Source organism: Chanos chanos, chromosome 6, assembly GCF_902362185.1.
Source record: "Chanos chanos chromosome 6, fChaCha1.1, whole genome shotgun sequence".
Classification (NCBI taxonomy): domain Eukaryota; kingdom Metazoa; phylum Chordata; class Actinopteri; order Gonorynchiformes; family Chanidae; genus Chanos; species Chanos chanos.
In genome coordinates this window covers 36,722,376-36,740,894 of record NC_044500.1, presented here as the reverse complement: position 1 = coordinate 36,740,894, position 18,519 = coordinate 36,722,376, and the positions used below count along the sequence as shown (strand labels likewise).

General features: G+C 38.4%; 1 protein-coding gene across 2 annotated transcripts in view; it reads right to left on the bottom strand.

The window, feature by feature from the left end:
• Nucleotides 1-1,179: 1,179 nt before the first annotated feature.
• The window catches only part of LOC115814421 (potassium voltage-gated channel subfamily D member 3-like), a 52,506-nt gene continuing 35,166 nt past the window's right edge, over nt 1,180-18,519 (bottom strand). The window contains exons 2-6 of one of the 2 annotated variants that reach the window (XM_030777260.1): nt 8,764-8,926; nt 3,799-3,900; nt 2,138-2,230; nt 1,671-1,921; nt 1,180-1,375 (exon numbers count right to left, since the gene is read on the bottom strand). In XM_030777260.1, coding sequence (XP_030633120.1) covers nt 1,180-1,375; nt 1,671-1,921; nt 2,138-2,230; nt 3,799-3,900; nt 8,764-8,926 — 805 coding nt within the window. Of the gene's footprint in view, nt 1,376-1,670; nt 1,983-2,137; nt 2,231-3,798; nt 3,901-8,763; nt 8,927-18,519 lie in introns of both variants that reach the window. The other variant, XM_030777259.1, reaches the window with a different exon arrangement.

Here is an 18,519-nt window from a genome sequence, read left to right as displayed (position 1 = left end):
GAGAGAACGCAGTACAAAAAGACAGCATGTCATCTTAACACAAATACAAAGACTTTCATCTCATCAATTAGTTATGAGCAATAAGATCATTTGGAACCTAAACACTGACCATGAACAGACAGGGCAAATGCAACAAGAAGCCATTTTCACATTAGGCAGGGCTTTGTAGCTCTTTATGATTCTCAGTAGCCATGACAACTATATCGTATTTTGTACTGTATGCTACAGGTACTGACTAAGACAAACACGTTAATTAAAGCAAAGTGTATTGATCTTGCAGTAAATAACTTTTGAAAAACAACAAACAACAAAAGAAAGCAGAACAAGATGATGGTAGAGCGGAGAGTCGACAGAGACATGCAAGTATGAATAAAGACTGAGAAAGGGAGAGAAACCAGGGTGGATAAGAACAAGAGAGAGAGAGAGAAAGAAAGAAAGAAAGAAAGAAAGAAAGAAAGAAAGAAAGAAAGAAAGAATAAATCAAAGTGTGTACAGGGATGAACTGAAAATCCCATGTCTGTCTCACCAAACACACACTTTTTATTTTCCACAGCACTTTAAGGTGTTACTAGAATGTTGGAATTGCACTGAAAAGTCTGTCCAGCCACAGATGGAAATGAATAACAGTATCGACCTTCTACATTTCAGGTGTAGAATGAATGTTATTTGTGAAAATACCATCATGAACAGAAGAACTCATTTCTGATTAACACACATATTCCACTAGAATTTATGAAACACAATGGTCATCACTTTCCTTTTCATACATACATACAAACATACATACATACATACATACATTCATACTCTGTGTCTACCATAAAATACAAGCCCAAAAAAAAAGTTGAACAGAAGTAAAACATCAGTAAATCACTCTATTTAACTCTAAAACAACTGGTTTTCTGCCTTGAGATTCTACCAGAGAATGGGAACAGCAGGAGACAGAGTGACTTCCCACTTGTCTCATCCGTTTCCTTGTGAAAACACATTCTGAGCTCTCTTAAGAGATGTGCATATCACAGGGTACTGGTAGTCGTGTTTCTCCCTGTTCTCTTGCTCTTTGGTCCACCACACACTGTTTATTCTGTCTCTGTCTCCATCAGAGGGCTCCAGGCTCCTGGGAATGCTTGCTCTCAAGACAGTCGGACAGTCACAGCTCCCTGCAGCGTGGGGTGGTACTCACAGGGCTGACACCTTGACGATGTTGGAGCTGGCAGTGGTGCTGATGCTGGGCCCGGGATTGGGTGGCCCATGCCCGTCCCCCTCCGGGATGGGGGCAGGGGGTGATGGAATGCTAATGATCGCCGTGGTGATCTGTCGTTCTCGGCAGTTGAACCGGCCCACCTCATTGGGTTGCATGTTTAGACTGGAGCGGCTGACATGAAGAATCACAATGCATTTAAGAAAGAGTGTTTGATCAATATCTAAGTTCAACACCCCCGCATTCTCATATTCTACTCATATACTTTACAAATGAAAAAGAAACATTCATATCTGAAATAACGTGCCTTAAAGGTATTTAGTGATAGTCTGCGATCATCAGGTGATGGATATCTAAACATGAAAAAGCAAAACATTTTCATCTCAAGGTTTATAATAATTTACTCTACATCGCCCTCTAGAGTTTCATGTGATAATGATCCACGTCTGTGTGCACTGTGTTTGCGGACCTGCTGCTGTGGCCTTGCTGCTCTGCACACTGGATGTGGAGGGCACTGAGCTCCTGCAGACCCTGTGTGTGTGTGTGTGTGGTGGACATGCTGGAGTTGGGCAGGGGGATGCTCTTCCTGGAGCGGCAGCTGCAGCAGGTGCCCGTGAAGCCCTCCTGGCTGGACAGGGAAGGACTACGAGAGGGATAACTTTGCAAAGCACTTTCTACACAGTTCTGCTCAAACATCTGTTCATCAATAAACTCATGAGCCTGAGACACAGCGAGAGAGAGAGAGAGAGAGAGAGAGAGAGAGAGAGAGAGAGAGAGAGAGAGAGAGAGGTTTTATGGAATGAATCCTCATTTACTTCACTGTTTGACTGACTGAGATTTCATAATGAGTATAGCTTTTTCTCTATACTTTGTATAATACATTTCTGTTTATAGTTTATATCTTTGTCAGTATATGCTTATTGCATTAAGCCTTACAGTGGTTTTCTCAAGACAGTGCAATAGGTGGTGATGTTGGCTCTCCAGTAAAGATGTTGACTTATTCAGGTGCTGCTGTTCCTCTTCTGAAGTCTGTGGTACACACACACACACACACACACACACACACACGAGAAATAAAGTATTCAAATTTCAAAATTGTCAACCACATTAATGATAGAAGGCACTATATTTTTGACATCAGTAACTATATAAAACAAAGCTGTTTTTTTTCAGTGTTCAATTTAACATTGCATTCTCTTACATGGTGAAATCCTAATACAGCAAGTGTATTGATTGCTCAGCAGCCCTGGACCCTCACGTACTCTGACTCAGAAGTGTCTAAGCTCTGTGAATGCATAACTGAGTCACTAGCCTCCTCAAGAAGATGAATATTTTCTGGCTCCCTGTGTGTGTGCATGTGTGTGTGTGTGTGTGTGTGTGTATGTGTTTGTGCATGAGGCAAACAAATAACAAATGACTTTGATAAGCCTTGTTTTTAGAGGTTGTCATAAAATCAAGGAGGATTCTTTGGTGGAAACTGGGCAGAGAGATTTTCTCAAATCAAAATTCCATAGAGCAAGTAAGCTTGCCTCTCTGGGTCTTGTCCATTATTTTGTGCAAGACCACACAACATTAAGCAACGGCAATGACACGATGGTAATTCAAAGTGCAGTGCAGCTGACAGCTTCATCACGCTTGTAAAAATCACAGATGAAATGCAGTCAAAGTGTGCATGTGGACAAGATTTATAGGCCTGTCACCTCCACACACTTTCCCTAGAACTGTTTCATTTGAATGGCCAGTATATAACGCTCACTTACAGAAGGGGCATCATTTTAGATGTCCATTCTCCAAAATCATTAGGCGCAATGTTACATTGATGCCTGCACAAATCAAACACTGAGAGCGTGACACAAAGGTCTACGCTGTTCCTCCCGGCTTGTATCGAGTAGTCTCTAATGAATGCTCAAGATTGCTAATTGAAAGTATTATTTTCAGGTCTGCATCAGCGGCCCTTTAATCTAGTGCATTATTCATGGAAAGAACCAGTGAATAGGCCAGAAAGGATGACCAATTCTGGAGACTTTCCATTAGAAGACTGAAGACTTTTAATTTCACACAACTCCTAATTAAGATGGAGTGCAAGTTAGGTCTGTCCTGATTTCATTATCTTACAGCACAATTCACCCTCGAAGGAAACCCACCAGAGCAAAATAAAATGGTGTCAAAGGCACTGGGATTTGACAAGAGGTTAGCCACTGCATTTTAAGATTAGAATGAAACTGCTTCTTCTGTGCAGTTATCTAACCACAGCTTTGCTGGAACTCAATTACACTACTTCTTGTAGACGTATCTCACACACGAGTACTCTGTGTGTCAAGACGTTCAAATGTATATACATATATATATATAAAAAAAGCTGAAATAAAGAGCACATCCAGTATCTTATTAGAGAGTGACATGTTTACTTGAAGCTATGAATGGTGTCTCGGTTTGTTTGACAAACCCTTGTGAAGACTTGAACGTTTGAGGAAAATCTTAAAAAAAAGAAATCCTTTCTGACACAGAGCATTTGAACTGTCTTGTCAGGTTTTGTGAGGTGATGGAGAAACACTTGTTGACTACACAGCGTTGTCCCCCCGTGAGAAGAGATTCACCGTCAGGTCCAGCAGTTCACTCAGCAGGCCGTTACGCTTGCGCTGCAGGTAGGCGTTGGAGCTGCATGTCTTGGCTATTCTTATCCGGGCCAGTCGGGCTTTCTGTGTGGGAAGAGGTTACAGCGTCAGACAACCAGTGGGAAGAGTAATGAATTACCTACTGCACACAATGTGCTGCCTAATCCATCTGCGCCAGCCGCAACTTAGCCTTTGATAAAGTTATGTCACAGATTTTCAAACAGGTATTTAAAATGAATTTTTTCCATGTTTTGTTTTTGTTTCCATAATTAAGAATTTATACACTAAATTTATAATGGAGCCTCAAGCTGCAGTGTGCACATGAGAGTACTGCAGAATAACTTTAAAGATTGTTTAAACAACTATAAGTTTACTGTCAGTAACAGGAAAGAATGGTTTGTGAATATAGTCTTTGGATGTCACACTCCTTGACACAATCCTTGAATAATTAATAATTGGTCACTGATGAAGATAGAGACAGACAGAAAATTTGTCACCTCATTTTCTGTTTTTCCAGGATTGCTGTCAGTAATTCTCTGCATCTTCTAGTAACAATCATGTGAAAATCACTTAAAGCATTTCTCACATATCAAGTTTCATTTTTCTTGATTGAAAAGTATATTTGGTCACATTACAGCCCCAATGAGCACAATAAACTGTCAGCTCTCAAACCCAGTGGCTTCCTCTTCAGACTATGATTTATGTCTAAACAGAAGAGAAGGACAAACAATGAATACTTATCGCAGAGTGTCCGAAGTGTTCTGACTTCTTTGTGACAATCTTAGATAAATTCTTTTTTAATCATGTTGCCGAATCTCTGACTGCATTTAGTAAATGTATAGCAAGCTTAAATCACTTCGTACACACTATTTTTGACGCAGCGTGTGTATTGAAGAATCTTGTTAATTAACGAGAGATCATGTTTTTGAATCTCTGGAACAATAATTTGCAGAGGAGCACTCAGTAAGTATCTGGAGTCCTTCTTCCACTAGACCTTGCTGGTATAACGGAACGTAGAAGAAAACGTTGCTCTGATGGCTTGTTAAGCTTCTACTGCATGTGTACAAATGAATGCTGAGGTGGTTTTTTTCAGGGTAACAAATAATAAATGAATCAATGAATAAATAACTAAATAATCAAACCAGGCAATGGCTCCTCAACGATTCAAAAGCTTCCACAACCAAAATTGCGATTAAATGCCTATCTGTGATGATAATGTTGCATTCATGGGGAGACTTAAATCTGTTTATCTGCTGACGGAATTAGAAATCAGTAGAGCAGATCAGCTTTAAATGAGAACTTTCACAATAAAAAAAATAACATTACGCTCAGGAAAAAAACAAATGCAGCCAGGAGAGGTATTGGCTTGTTTTATTTTTGTTTCATTTTTCACTGTGCTGCGCTGAAAGCTGTGTCTGCTCTCCTGGTAAATTTGCATTTCTTAGAACTCCATTCGCCATCTCAACACATGCTGACAACACCCCCGCCCCCCTCCCCCCAAACAATGAAAGTAGTCAGACAGTAGATAGGACAGTAATAACTGAGCGATGCCGGTGGCTTATAGTGTATGCATTTTTATATATATATATATATATATATATATATATATATATATATATATATATATATATATATATTCACACACACACACACACACACCTATATTACAGACAAGAGAAATGTGGAAAGAAAAACAGTCAACATGTTATTGATTTATTGTGTACAAAGCTGCCTCAGGATATAAAGACAAGCTACTTCATAAGCCATTAATTATGTTTTTTATTGATTTTATACAGATGTGTCACGTTAAAACCAAAACTCATAACACTAAAAGATCTCTCTAGAGTCTGCCAACATATGAAGCATCATCACTCCTTTGTTTTGTGCATTTACAGTTAGGGACAGGGAATATTGGACAAGAAATTATAAAGGTATTTTCTGGCCTAAGCAAGGAATTGTTTAATGACTGATATAAAAAGAGTGTTTGTTATGACGTTTAATGAAACACTATCTCTGTGTTTTGACTCAATCCAGTTGTCTGTAAAACCAGCAGCTAAACAGTACTTCAATTGAGAGGACTCAGAATCTCACGGATCATCTCAAAGGCAACCTACATTCATAACACAAAGCATTTCACTGTTTACCGCAAAGGACCTGGTTGGTTTGTAAGCTGAGCTAAGAGGCGATGTTAACAGACAGCACTGTTGTTCCATCAGAGGCTCATCTTTTTTACTCCTGAAATGTGTTGTAAAACTGTGGCCGTCTGCCACATCGCTGGAGGGTTTTTTTTTTGTTTTTTTTTTAAAAATGGAAATATGACCTGGAAATACTTATGTGACCTATTACTTTCCTTTTTGTTTAACGTTTTACATTGTCACAGAGGTGCTCTGTTTGTCTGTGGCTCCCCTTGACTTTGCTCCACCATTACTGCTGTGACCCCAGTCCATTTAGAGCCCGCCGCGCTCAGCAGGAGCACACCCACAATCAGTTCTCTCATTGGTTCAGCAAATTGGCTCTGTGATTTGTGCAGGCTAGAAAAGCCCTCTGCCATGCCCGGACACAAGGCCAACACGTCACTGGTGAATTTAGAGTCGTCACCAAACTCTACTTTTAAAAAGTCAGTTTTGGGTGAGTGGCCAAGCAAAGGTGACCCTGGAACAGTGATTAGTGGGAAATAGAGTGGGTTTACTGAAGGTTAAGAGGTAGGACAAGGCATCCTCATTCCTTAGACTGTTCATTGTCCATGATATGAGTGTGCTATCGGTATAAGACGCAGTGTTGCACAGATTTGTTTTGGTGTGAGGGTAAAGGGGTGCATAAGGATATGGCAGCAGCCCCAGATGGCCTCCTAATTGTAATGGGAGTCAGAAGCAGCCTGCTATTAGAGCGGAATGAAGACAGATGAGGGGAGAAAGGCTGACCGTAGCTCATCCCAAAAACAGCCGCTCCACGTAATCAGGGGATGGAACAACCGGATCCATTGCTGTCAGTTTCAGGAGCCTTGCAAAGGTATGAGCTGATGGGGTTCGGCCAAAAGCATTCTTAGGGAGACAGTCTGGGGCACTGGAGTGCACTGTTTCTGAATTGACTCCTGGAAGGGCATGCGTACAGTGCGCAGCATGAGGTTTTCTCATTTACATGTGTCTCCTTTCATTCTGAGTACTGTCTGATAGGCCACTTTATATAATTAATGACTTTTGTTAATCCCTATAGCCACTGTTGGCTACTGCAGATGGTTTAACTGTGTGGTTTTTGAGCAAGGGTTTGCTAAGTCCAGTTATTTGTGGTAAAAGGGCACCTCTCTTGTACTTATATACATCTCTCTCATACACATATACACGCCCAATCTAAAAGGTCATGTCCACTGGGTATGAGGTACTATTGTGTGAGTCCATTTATTGTTATTTAAAGTAATAAAAATAAAGCAGTCAGGCAGAAAGCCTACTGGGAATATTTTAGTCAACAGAGAGTGTGGAACTCCATACAATGTTTTAAAATATTAATCTCAACATAACTACACTTAATGGTTATCACACTTTCTGCTTTAGGACGGTTTAAACCCGTGGGACCAGGAAACACTATTTTAGCTGAGTTTTTTTTTTTTTTTTAACTCACCAAATTAATTAATCTCTGAAAGAATGCAGAAACAATCAAATCTGCAGCTGATTCAAAGCTAATGGTTGTACTATGAAAGGTTTTTTGAGGCTTGGGCAATAAGCAAATGTGAGACTGTTAATTCAAAATAAAAAAACAAACAAACAAAATATGCAGCAAACAAAATCTATGTCAATTAGATGCATGCATGCATGCATGTGTGTGTGTATGTGTGTGTGTGTGTGTGTTGCTATTTAGGCATAATGAGTGTCTGATTTCAATACCAGTTCATTCATGAAGAATAATCTAAAGAATTCCCATTCTTCAGCTGAGAAAGACTGACATGTTACGACAAATATAGCATGCACAAGATCCACAAGAATAATATGACAGAAAACAATATAAACAATAATGTTGACAACTAGTGGCTTTAGAATTGCTGAGGGTAAAATAAGCAGAAGAAGGCATTTAGAGGTATTAAATGGAGGTGGTGCGCTAAAACTCATGAAGGTCATCGTAGAATGTTATTACTTCTGAATCTTTTGACACCTACCTCAAAAATGGTGGAACGAGTTGCCTCTCTCCATCAAACGCTCAGACACACTGGACACATTCAAGCCCCTCCCCCCCACTTTAAACTAATCTCTTTTCAATCTATCTGACCTCTTAATCACTGATTCACCTCTCTGTATTTTAGGTACATATATATTCAAAAGAAAAGAAAAACTGACTCCGTAGAACATTAAAATCATACATTGTCCTTTAACAGATGACTGGCACTAGTTTTTCCATACTGATGTGTTCATCTAAGCCTCTTATGCTTTAGACAAAAGTGCAGAAATGTGATGCAAAAAAGTATGTAAACTGAAGAAGTGGCACTCTTTTTGTGCAAGTTAGAAGCTGTCTTGCTAAATTTACTTACAATTATCTAAATTTACAGCTTCTGAACATGACAGTGTAGGGACGAATGCTTTATATTTTCATATTACATATCTGAATGGTTAATCATCTATGATTTGTCCTAATAGAGACTGTTAGGCATCAGATCGTTGTCATTATAAATAGGCTTATGCTTCTTTGTGTAGATGGGTAATGGATGGTGTATTGTTTGCCGACTCAAGAGGAGTCATTTGCAGTCCACAATGCTGTTTCCCACCAAATGATGTTGGCATCATGAGAAAGAGTCATGGCAACTCTCTCTCTCTTTCTCTTTCTCTCTCTCTCTATTTTGCTCTCTCCCTCTCACTCTCTCTCTCTCTCTCTCACACACACACACACACACCCACTTGACTCTCAATATCTGGTAACTCTTAATCCAACAGAACTTTATTATTTAAAGGTGTTCACCTGTACCTTCTGAGCACGTCGTTTGTCAGCTCTCTGGTTCTGGTGATAGATTCGGCTAAAGTTGGACACAATGACAGGGACAGGTAGCGCTATTACCAGCACTCCACTCAGAGAACAGATGGAACCAAAAATCTTTCCTGCAATGGTCTTTGGCACCATGTCTCCATACCTAGAGAGGAGGAGAGACACAGTGAGTTGAAGCAGGGGGGGCATGTACTGAAAAAGGTAGTTGGGAGTGACAGAGAGAATAAGAGATTGAAAGAAATAGGAACACAAAGAGACAACAATTACAATTGGGACACCCATCGCTTTTGGCCTGTACATTGCACCATTAAGTCTAAAGGCTTCTGTCTATACATCAACACATCACCCTGTCACCTCCTTTGGATTCCAGCAATTGAATCACAGACTAATAGAAAGCTCTATAGGGCATCCACACAGGTGGAAAGGAGATATTGAGATAGAGTGCTATCACTGCTTCTCAGGCCTGCAGAACAAAGCCTACTAGTAATCAGGCTGGCCTGGGCCAGTCTCAATATGGGACATATGCAGAGGGATATCACATAAACCCAGGAGTTAATGGTTTTATTAGCATAGTCATCAAATATAGGCTGTTACATAGTTATGTCAAGGTGCAGTTTGGAAGGAATACCCACAGAGATAAGACTTAAACACTGAGTCAGTCAGTGAAATAACAGGTAGCTTCTTGAGCCAGATGATAATGCCTGACAAAGCTCTCATGATCACAGCGTATATTCTTGAAGAGGAAGCAACTAAATGAGCCCTCTAAATTAGTCTGGAATGGTCTTCAGAGGACATGATGGGTATAGTTTTGAACATTCTGGAATTTGGGTTATTGTGTATGAAGGCTGTAATGTCTGTGCTGATCTATTTTGTTTTGTTCCTTCGAAACTGATGATAACTGTCAGCGCTCAACCAGCTGCTGCACTCGAGCTTTGAAAAAAATATCAAATGGATGTGTAAAAGACATCATGGGTCTGGATGCTATCAGCAGGCCTGACAAAAAAAAAAAAAAAAAAAATTCAGAGGAATATGACTCATTGACAAAACCCATCACTAATGCTACTGGGCTGGCTTCACACTCACTGCACTAAAGTAATGGTATCCTATCGCTCTGTGAGAGAAGGTCTGCTTTATCAAATGTTTCTGATTATTTGCAAGAGGGAACAGAAAAATGCAACAGCTGCTTAAATATAGATTTGCTTCACTGGCTTCACTTCCTTGCAATAAAGTAGCATGAAGAAAAAGAAAATTCAATTTAAAATAAAAGACAGGTATATCTGCAAAGTCAGTGCATGTGAATTCGATAATAATAATAATAATACAATTCCATTAGTCACAAATAGAAGTATCACAACTCCCTTTTAAGAGCTTGGCAATGTTCCAGTAACAGCAAAGATAAAAAGCAACAAAAAAAGAGGACTTGAGCAATTTATGAGTATTTTTCTGTAATGCAACTGGAGATTTCTGAACATTTCTGTTCAATTAGAGCCCCTGTGAGAGCTGTCTGTCATTGATGAACTCTCCAGCATTGAGTTCTATCTCTGACTCAAACATTTGTGTGCACTTCTTTGTCTTGTAAGTTTATTCCTCATTGATTTTCTGTGCGTTGAGCTGGATGGGAGCCAGACACGTAGTCCCTACGGCTATGGCTTCGAGGTCCACGGGACATTTCAGAGGGATGGACTTTAAACTTCCCCCAGTGACTGTCGCAATTTCACATAAACTCTTGATCTTTTTGAAAAATAGACCTATGCACTACTGTTCCTAGACTTTATTGCACACTCTTCCCATTTACAGCTTTTTGTTAAAAGATAAGGAAACCAGTCTGGACTAGTTTGTATAATGTTTTGTTTTTGTTCCAAAAAAAAAAAAAAAAGAAGTTTGTTTGTGCATTGGCTCAGGTATAGCCTAGCAGTGTCAGAAACATAACTTTAATTATGGATTTCTGCTTCTTGATCATTCATTCGCAAAATCCAGACACCCCCACTGTCGTTTATATACACATAAAGAAATAGGACAGCAGGTGCAGTGTACCAGAGATATACAGAAACTTTCAGACAGACAATTTATCTATCATTTCAAAATGAGAGTAAAGCAGTTTCCATTATCCAGAAAGAGATTACCTTTAAAGAGAGGACACATAAGACAGTGCTGCTGCTGACTGAAAAGCAACTTGGGAAATGAAGCAATTTGGGTTTTCAGAATAGACATATTCAAACACAAGATGTAAGGTCACAGGCCTTCCAGAGAGACAGAACATTTCCATCCAATTTAAATAATAGCTGTCACTCGGGGAGTAAAAAATGTTTTGAAATAAGATGAAGGAAAGCCTTATGCTGACCTCAAGTATGGTAGATGCTTACATTTCAGTCGACTTAATGACAACATTTCAAGCTATTAATCTCAACCCTAAAGCCTTTTAAAAGCCATAACCCTAAATTTCAGCGTACCTGCCTCATCACTTTGAAGTTGGCAGGTGTGGCTGATTATCACATTCATATTCACAGGGCAATGGCTGACAGTCCTTCAAATTCACATCTTTGTTTCAAACATATCGCACAGCCAATGTTTTGATTTAAATAATGAAAACTACACAAAGAACTAAAGACTTTCAGTTAAATAAGTTTCTGTAAGTTAATGTAATTAAATGACTGTGTATTCATCAAAAACCAGTAATTTACAGAATTATTTTCATCTCTCAGTGGAGCTAAGATCATAGCTTTAATCCGTATTATTAAGTGAACATTCATTTTTCTGACATAATAATAATAATAACACCACAGTGACTCAGATAAGTGGCTCTGACAAAAACTATGAAGACCAACAAAGAAACAGAACACAATAAAGTTACAACAACCTGGAGAGAGACTGTGCATCTGCACTTTCTGGAGGGCATTTGTGCTTTGGGTTTTGATTTCAAGCATATAATTGACAAAAGAAGAAAGTGAAGGTTTGGATTTTCCTCCAAAAATGCTGTAGGGGCTCAGTTTCAACTGAAACAGCATCATACTGCCTGGGCACAATTCATCCCTTAGCTGCTGCTGCCTGTTGCATTATCAATGATACCACTCTCTGTCCGTATAGCACATATAGGTCTTCACATGAAAAATATCACTCTATGCCCTGGGTTTTCCTTTCTGGTTATGATTTGTAATAATTTTATTTTCAAAGGTTCATGCAAGTTATGGCTCTCCACTGACAGACTGCATTTGGATGATTCAAAGCAAGGCCTAAGGGGAAAAAGACTGTCAGCAAATGTTGAAACACAATGCTAGAGGGTAGTTACCATTCTAATTAGCGTGACGTTCACCGTTTGTTTTCCAAAAATGCTGGGCGTTAAAAAAAAAAAGAATCGCTAGTATAACAAATTGTACCCATCCTGATTGAATGGGCTGTTTCAAGGCCATCAAAGATAATCTCATTTAATCTCTTTAGCCCTCTTGGAAAAAAGAAAAACAACTTTGGGATTCCTCAGACAGATTAATTATTATCAAATGGCATACAATTTACAACTGGAGATAGTGGATAACAAATATCAGCTGGTAGCAAAAGTGCAATGTTTTTAACAAATCTTACAACACTTTAACTAATTATTTTAATAGGGCAATAACAGAAAGAGAACTTTATCTTTTATTTGTTTATGAAATGTCCATAAAATAGAAAATACTCACCAAATTACAGAAAGTTAAAAAAAAAATGCTGCTCTTATGCTTGCATTTGGATATTGCACTTGCGAGGTTCAAACACATATTCAGTAACCAGGCACAAAAATGATCACCTTGCATTTACAAGCGCTGCAGTAAACTCAAAAATATCCATGTCCTTGAATTGCCCATCGTAACCTACTGCAAACCCATTTCTTAGCTCAACCTGATGGACTAAAAAAACTGAAACAAAGAGAACAACAGCAGTTAATCTACAATCACACCCTGGGCTCAAGACACCTGGCTTTACACATCTTTGGGTTAGAAAAACAATCACACATTAGATTGCCAGTAATGCTGATAATGGGCTTTTGCAGCCCACTGTCATTGTGGCCAATCATTGCTCCCTGTTCCGGCTGATAACTCTGTTAAAGACATTGAGTGGATGAGAAAGGGAGAAAAAATAGTTCTGAGAAAAATCTGTGCCCTCTGTTTTATCTTATCAATTTTATGGTTGCTTTGATATTTGTTAGAGAAACCTCTATAATCATTTCCACAACAAGGGCAAAATCCTCTTGAGCAAGTTTTTCTTGATTGAAGCCTGATGTGAATCAAATAGAATAAACCAGATAAGTGACCATGAACATAATATTATATTTCTGACCATAATAGCTGGAAAACACAAAAACTTGAAAAACTGGAAAAAACTGAAATAGATGTCACAACTTGGAGTGCCTAAAGATCATCCGGTAATCTCTATTGGTGTCCTTTATGCTTAATACGTTATTCAAATTCTCAAAACGTCATCAGACACAGTAAACTACACTTGGCAATAGTATCAAAGTTTGTAGAAGTACCTTTGACCATGCACCCGTGCGAAGGCTAATAGCATCTCACAACATTTGTACCACAAAACACTAGACACTATTAACATAATTTGATTCCGACACATTGAAACATGCCAGTATGATAAATAATTTCTTACATTTTCTCCACTTGACACGCTGTCTCTTCAGTATCAAGTGGAGAGGCTAATGAGAGGTGAAATCAAAGCAGTACTATTCATGGTGAGATGGAATCTGGGGAGAAAGCTAATTTCTGTCTGTATCCTCAGGGAGAAAGGCAGGTCTCAAATTTCTCTGTAGGTAAAGGACAAGACATACATAAGCTGGACACCAAAATAAGGTGGTGTAGAGGCCCTCAGTGGACCTCCAGAGGCCTGACAATATCATTTGGGTTATTTCTTCTGTCTAGTAGAGCCCACTAATTTTCTAACAAGCTATGGATTAAGATAGACACAACATAGAATCTCTTCTAAGGACATCTCTTCTCTTCCCTAACTCTGCCCATAAGGCTGAAAGCCAAAAGTGTATTGGCAGCAGAAAGTGTAGGCTACAAGTCCTTGTCCATTATAAATGTTTATTATTTTATAGTGGTGAACCAAACATTACTTAAAAGTTACTTATTTGTCATGAATATATTCAGATTCTTTCTAGAGAATAATGATTATGAAGTTGCAAGGTACAACTAAATAATTTAAAACAAAAATTCCTGAATCAAAGTTCCTCTAACCTCACTACTAGAGAATGTAAATTAGAGGATATATTTCAACCACATACAAAATCCTTTAAATCTGTTTAATGTGTGAAAACCTCAAGAGTTAGACACGTTAACATTCTAATCTTGATCTGAATATGATGAGTTTAAGATATGAAGAGTTTAAGATATATGAGTTTAAGGTGTCATCGCATGCCTTTCTTCGGCTTACCTGGTGTTAATGGAAAAATTCTTATTCACAATCTAAACTATGCTATTCTTGGAGCTATTTTAGTTCACTGCAATGCATAAATCACTGTAACACACGGGAACAATGAAAACTAAGCAAACCTCTTTAACAGTTATTGGGCCGAAGGGATTGGAAAAGCAATGTGATGAAAGGAAGTAAAAAGACTTATTTAGCAATAATCTTACTAAGGACTATTATACATGGCTTCAATTTTCATTTTTAATTTAGTTTCATGCGTATGTATATTTCATTTTGGTCCTCTCTTTGGTCTTCACAAAATTGCCTGTCTTAGTGAAAGAAGTCAGCAGCAGAGAGGAAAGACTCCATTGCTTGTCTTTAGAACCTGTTCTGTTCTTCTGTTTCATTGAAGGGAATCTATGAAGTTGGATCCTGTGTGTTGTGAAAGACATAATATAGAGGATACAGGAAATTAAACATAATCTGCAGTTGTTCTATAGGTTCGTTCAGGACATAAGGGAATGATGTGTTTAATTCCTTCACTTTAAGGATCCAGACTCAGTCAACGTGCTTCAAGCCATGTAGAGTTAGTTTGCCGTTATTATAATAAACTTCATAGTGGCTCTGTAAGACTCAGAGTCAGCACCCAGGACAGCTCCTGCAAAGCCACAGGGCACCTAGAGGCTAAGACTACATGGGTTTTGATCAAAGTTGTTCTTCAAAGCAGGCCAAAAGCTAGTTTTATCTTTTAGTTTAGCACATATACATATATATATATATATATGTGTGTGTGTGTGTGTGTGTGTGTACAAAAAGGAGCTGAGGACACTTGACAGGCACTGTGAAATACCTCGAACCAAAGGAACCCTTTGATAGTATTAGTAGGACAAAATTGGTTTCAAAAATTTAATGTAAGATGAGAACTCAAGGACTGATAAAAAATTGAACCCTTTTTTGAAACTAGACCATTAAGTGTCTTCCTGCCTGCAGATATACCTTTAAAGAACCAAGGAAAGATACAAGATGTTAAGACACTACCTGTATTTCATGCATCCACATTACATCTTATGAAAGAACACGGTATGGATCTACATCTCTGCATCGCCTCCAGCCTAACTGTTTACCTTGATATTAACTCTCACTTTATGATATTCAAATACATTCAAAGGAAGAGGATTTTTTTTTCTCTCTTGCTGAACATGTAACCAAAATTCAGATCAGATGTCTTCGGTGCATTTGTAATTCTCCTCATTCTCCTGGTTTATTTGCACTAATCTTGGGTTGATTATTGCTCATTTTCCTTTGCCTTCTGTACCAGTGCCACTTGAAAGCCTTGACCGTGCTTACCTCCTCTACTGATATGGAATTCATGCTTTCGCTATGTATTCTTTGACAACCCCAGACACACAATCACCCTGCTTAATGAACCATACTCTTAAGAAAATGTATTTGTAAATTTGCATTTCTCTTTTCTGCCACTGTACGGTGGAGCATGAAGTACTAACAATAACAACACAGTCACAGACGAGGTTCAGTCTTTTGTAAGTCAGTCTCCGCGTATTGAGGAGCAACTATTTTTCCTCTTTTATGAATGTTTGTAATTGGGGGTCGAAGATCTATGGTGGATACTCCGGTAGAAAACACAAATCTTATGAAAAACATTTAGTAGTGACAATGTAATACGAAACATAAGACAATGATGAGTTCACTTTCTGATAATATCATGATTTCATATTGAAACCATATATTTGCAAAAGGACATCTGTACATTTACAGTACAAGTAAGTGCATATTCTCCACATTACAGGAGTGCAAGGCACTAGAAGAATAATTAATGTCTAGCTAATTTGGAGTGTGTTAGCCTATTGGCAGACCTATACAACCACATTTCTACAAACATTAATGTTCTGAGGAAAATCAAGAGTGCATCCTGTCAGATTAACGTTTAGACAACGTAAGACATAAATCCTACAATTGACAGAACCTCAGGCAAATCAGTCTGTCTGTGCTAAGCATGGGGCTTCCTCCAGGGCCACAATTTCATTGCTATGCAACTGATTACATCTTGGTTTGATTGCAAGTTGATGGAATGGTGGGCTATCAGTAATTAAGATGCTGATTTTACCCGTAGTTAGTCAGGGTAGAAGAAAACAGGCAATTTAAGAAGTGCTTTTTGCTGCTACTAGATATAGCAGCTTTGATTATTTAAACCACACAGTCCTCAGTGGTAAAAGCAATAGCACACAATGTTTAGTAGCTTGTGACAGTTCAGTGTGGTTCAGTGCATCTATCCAGCTCCTATTCAGAGGAGTCCTTCGGAAGATATTTAGTTTTCAGATTGTAATACATATAAATATTTATATATATATACAGAGAGAGAGAGAGAGGGAGGGAGAGAGAATATAGGTACAGTAAAGAACTAATGGACAAGGGACAAGGGACAAGGAAAAAAGACACATACAGTATGAAGATAAGTAGATATGCCCTCGGCAATGTGCAAACTGGCTCTCTTTTTGAATCATCAAAATCTGTCTTTCTCAGAATGAGTGAAGCAGACCTTGACATATTGCTCACTATTTTGACTGATGTCTATAGTGCCATTCACAGAGTGAAATATTTAATTTTCCATCTGCTTCTTTGTGACAAAAACGCAAGCGAAGTAAATGAACAACAATAGGCAATACGCAACAGATTTTAATAGTCGGAAACAATATTATTTATTATATATATTTAGTATGTATGTAATCTAAGAATGATTCAATCTCACATAAAGGCTCCTAAAAAGACTGTTAAATATACTTTGTTGTCTTAAAGTTGGGAGGCTGACAGTGCATGTAGGGAATGACCAAAACAAGTGACATTGAAAAGGTCAGTGATGCTGTAAGAAAGGCAGTGTGACTGAGTGTGAATTGGCTGAAGTGAAGGTCCAGAAAATGTTATGAGCAGGTGGCTGATTTCCATCACAGGTCATTAGCCTAGGCCCTTTGTCTTGTGCAGTAGGTCTGCCAGACGGACACAGTCAGGAAGAGCAGAGTGTTCCAGAAGAGGTAGGAGGGCACACACCATGACATGGACCAGTGACGCAGTCACCAAGAGGTTGACTAATTCTTAGATTATTAGAATTCTAGGTTTTCTTTAATTAATATCAAAATTTGTAAACCTTATATAATATGTACAAAAAGAAGTGCTACATTTTGCATTCTTACGATGGTCATTGTTGAACTTCCAAGGAAAGGAAGCATTATTGTTTTATGGTGACTTTAATGTTTTAATGGTGATTTTATTTAATGACGATTCTGAACAGTTCCTAGGCAGCTCAAGGAATGTAATAAAATGTGTGCCATCATTGTCAGTAATCACTGTCAGATTGATGTACTTGGGATGGTGTGAGGATGTTAAGGCTTTTAATCATCTGATATTTTACATGGATCTTCTTTAAATGGCTGAGGGTGATTTTAAGTGGAACAAAGATTATGAAGGAATGGGAGGGTCATGACAGTTTCATCAAATATACATTTTTAAAGTTCTTCAATTTAAAGGTCAAAATGGTTTATTTGGCTCTCAACGGAACAAAAGCTCACAGTGGACAAAATATGGAATATGGTGTGAAACATGGTATGAAGGAGATCTGTGTGTAGGTTGGAACAGATGCAGATAGAGTAGTAAATACACATACCACAGGGTTGTAGTCTGCCTACTAGAGCGTATGGGTCTTCTTCTCAAAAGGTGGACATTTTCTTATTAATAATAGTAATAAAAATAGTTTATCTAAATTTGTTTTCAGTTTGACTTTTGAGACCATTTATTTTTTTGGAGTGGGCTAAACAACCTATCCTGACTCTCTTTATTATAGTTCATCACTTCTTAATAAAGCATCACCTCCCACCCCCCCCCCCCAAAAAAAACCCCCAACACAAACAAACAAAAAAACCCTCAACTATTTTAATGAGATAAAAAAGAAAAAAACAGCCTCCTAGACTCCCAACATGGCTGTTCAAAAAAAAATCTTAAGTAGGTTACAGGCAAAAAAGTAGGCTACCAGTGAGACTTGAGAGAATAGGGAAGCTGGTGCTTCAGTGTTAGTAAGCTGTCACATCTCACTTCAGAGCAAATCTATAGAATAGCTACCTGCGTGATCTGGGCCAGGGCTGATGTGCTTACCTTATGTGCTTACCCATGCACAGATATCTTTATTTTGTACTATTTTGTCTCAGGTAGTTTTCAAATATATTTGAAAACTTTCCGAAGCAGACAGAGAACATTTGGTTTTATGATTTGTCTGTGAGTGCAAAAAGTTCATGTCGAAAGGCATAAGACCATTTGCACAGAGGACGATTCATATTCAGATGA